The 1,478-nt window shown below is 26.3% G+C and overlaps 1 protein-coding gene across 1 annotated transcript in view; it reads right to left on the bottom strand.

Annotated features, from left to right (window-relative positions):
- The window catches only part of LOC100571917 (colorectal mutant cancer protein), a 2,434-nt gene extending 1,536 nt beyond the window's left edge, over positions 1-898 (bottom strand). Inside the window, exon 1 of the mRNA XM_008189733.3 lies at positions 822-898. Within this exon, the coding sequence (XP_008187955.2) occupies positions 822-898 (77 nt within the window). The remainder of the gene's footprint in view (positions 1-821) is intronic.
- Between the last annotated feature and the right edge of the window lie 580 nt (positions 899-1,478).

Here is a 1,478-nt window from a genome sequence, read left to right as displayed (position 1 = left end):
GGATGGGAAATCGTGTCGATCCTGTGCAGTTTGACACGTGTTCACGCTGTGTGTTTATGGAGAGTTCACCCATCTTATATTGTTCATCAAGGTAGTTACTCTGACGAGTGATAATCTTTAGAGATAATAGGGGAAAGTATCTAATAATGGATAGCTTTAGTAAACTGTTAATTTTAGGTATATAAATTAATTTTTTTTCAGAATTTTTAATGTTAATACACCTATATCTATGCATACTTACTAGTAGTTGGGCCTTTTTTGGTTTGGTGAAGTAAATTTATAATCTATTTTGAAATAATATTAAAACATTGTAAATTCATTATTTCAAATTAAGGTCCTAATAAGGGATAGTAGGTGACCCTAATACTGGATGGTAAATATTATATTATTAAAATATTCAATATTAAAATTTCAAATGTTAATAATTAATATAATATTTATCATAATAACAATTGTTTCAAAAATCATATTTAGTTTTATTGATAACAATTAAATATAGGTATTTTGAAGACAGATTAGAATATTTAAAAATGTATTTATTATATATAATGGGTATCCAATATTAGGACTATCATTGTGTCCAATATTAGGAAACATTGAACTTTTATAAAAAGTAGTCATAATAATTGAAGAAAGTAAATTGTAGAATGTTTTGAGTTAGTTAAAACTAAAATACATATAGTGCAGGTTAAAATAAACCATAACATAATTTAAAAATGACTTATCTTGTAGACGAAAAATGCATACTCAAACAGCATTCAAAAAACTCAAAATTTGTGATAACAAACAAAACGTTATCACTATGGTAATTAATAACAAACTGGTACCGCGCCTTATCATAGATAGTTACCAGATATGTTTGAACATATTTATCATGATATTTAATCAGTGCATCCATTTCTCAGGGAGATTTAGTGGTGTCCTATATTAGGCGCCTATCCAATATTCGGGCACTCTCCCCTATATCATGTTAAAATTATAAAAAAATGTGTATAAAGTTTAAAGCATTGTTTAACTACCTACTGCACAATTTATAATAAACACGTCTTGTACTCTTGTCAATGAAAAAATTCTTTTGAAATTTTTCTTCGAAAACGCAATAGATTTAATAATTTATTTTGTTTATTTGTGTAGGTATCCACCATAGGGTTTTCAAATTCAAAATATATTTATGTTCAATGTACTATTTTCTTTGCACAAGAGAAATTTGATGTCTATATTATTTCTACTGTTCAAAATATGAACTTACGTACTTATGTAGGTACTGTAAAAACAATGACTAACCTTTAAAAAAGATAATAATTAATATAATTTAATCATACATATTATCTATAATATTATATTATTATCAGCCAGGTCAACTGCAGATAGTTTTTAAATCGTATTTTATAATACCTAAGTGGAAAATCACACCCTAATTTTCATCAAAGACTAATACATTAGAGTAATACAAGACCAAATTTGAACCAGGCTAAATG

Source organism: Acyrthosiphon pisum, chromosome A1 (assembly GCF_005508785.2).
Source record: "Acyrthosiphon pisum isolate AL4f chromosome A1, pea_aphid_22Mar2018_4r6ur, whole genome shotgun sequence".
Classification (NCBI taxonomy): domain Eukaryota; kingdom Metazoa; phylum Arthropoda; class Insecta; order Hemiptera; family Aphididae; genus Acyrthosiphon; species Acyrthosiphon pisum.
This window is presented reverse-complemented; position numbering and strand designations above follow the sequence as displayed.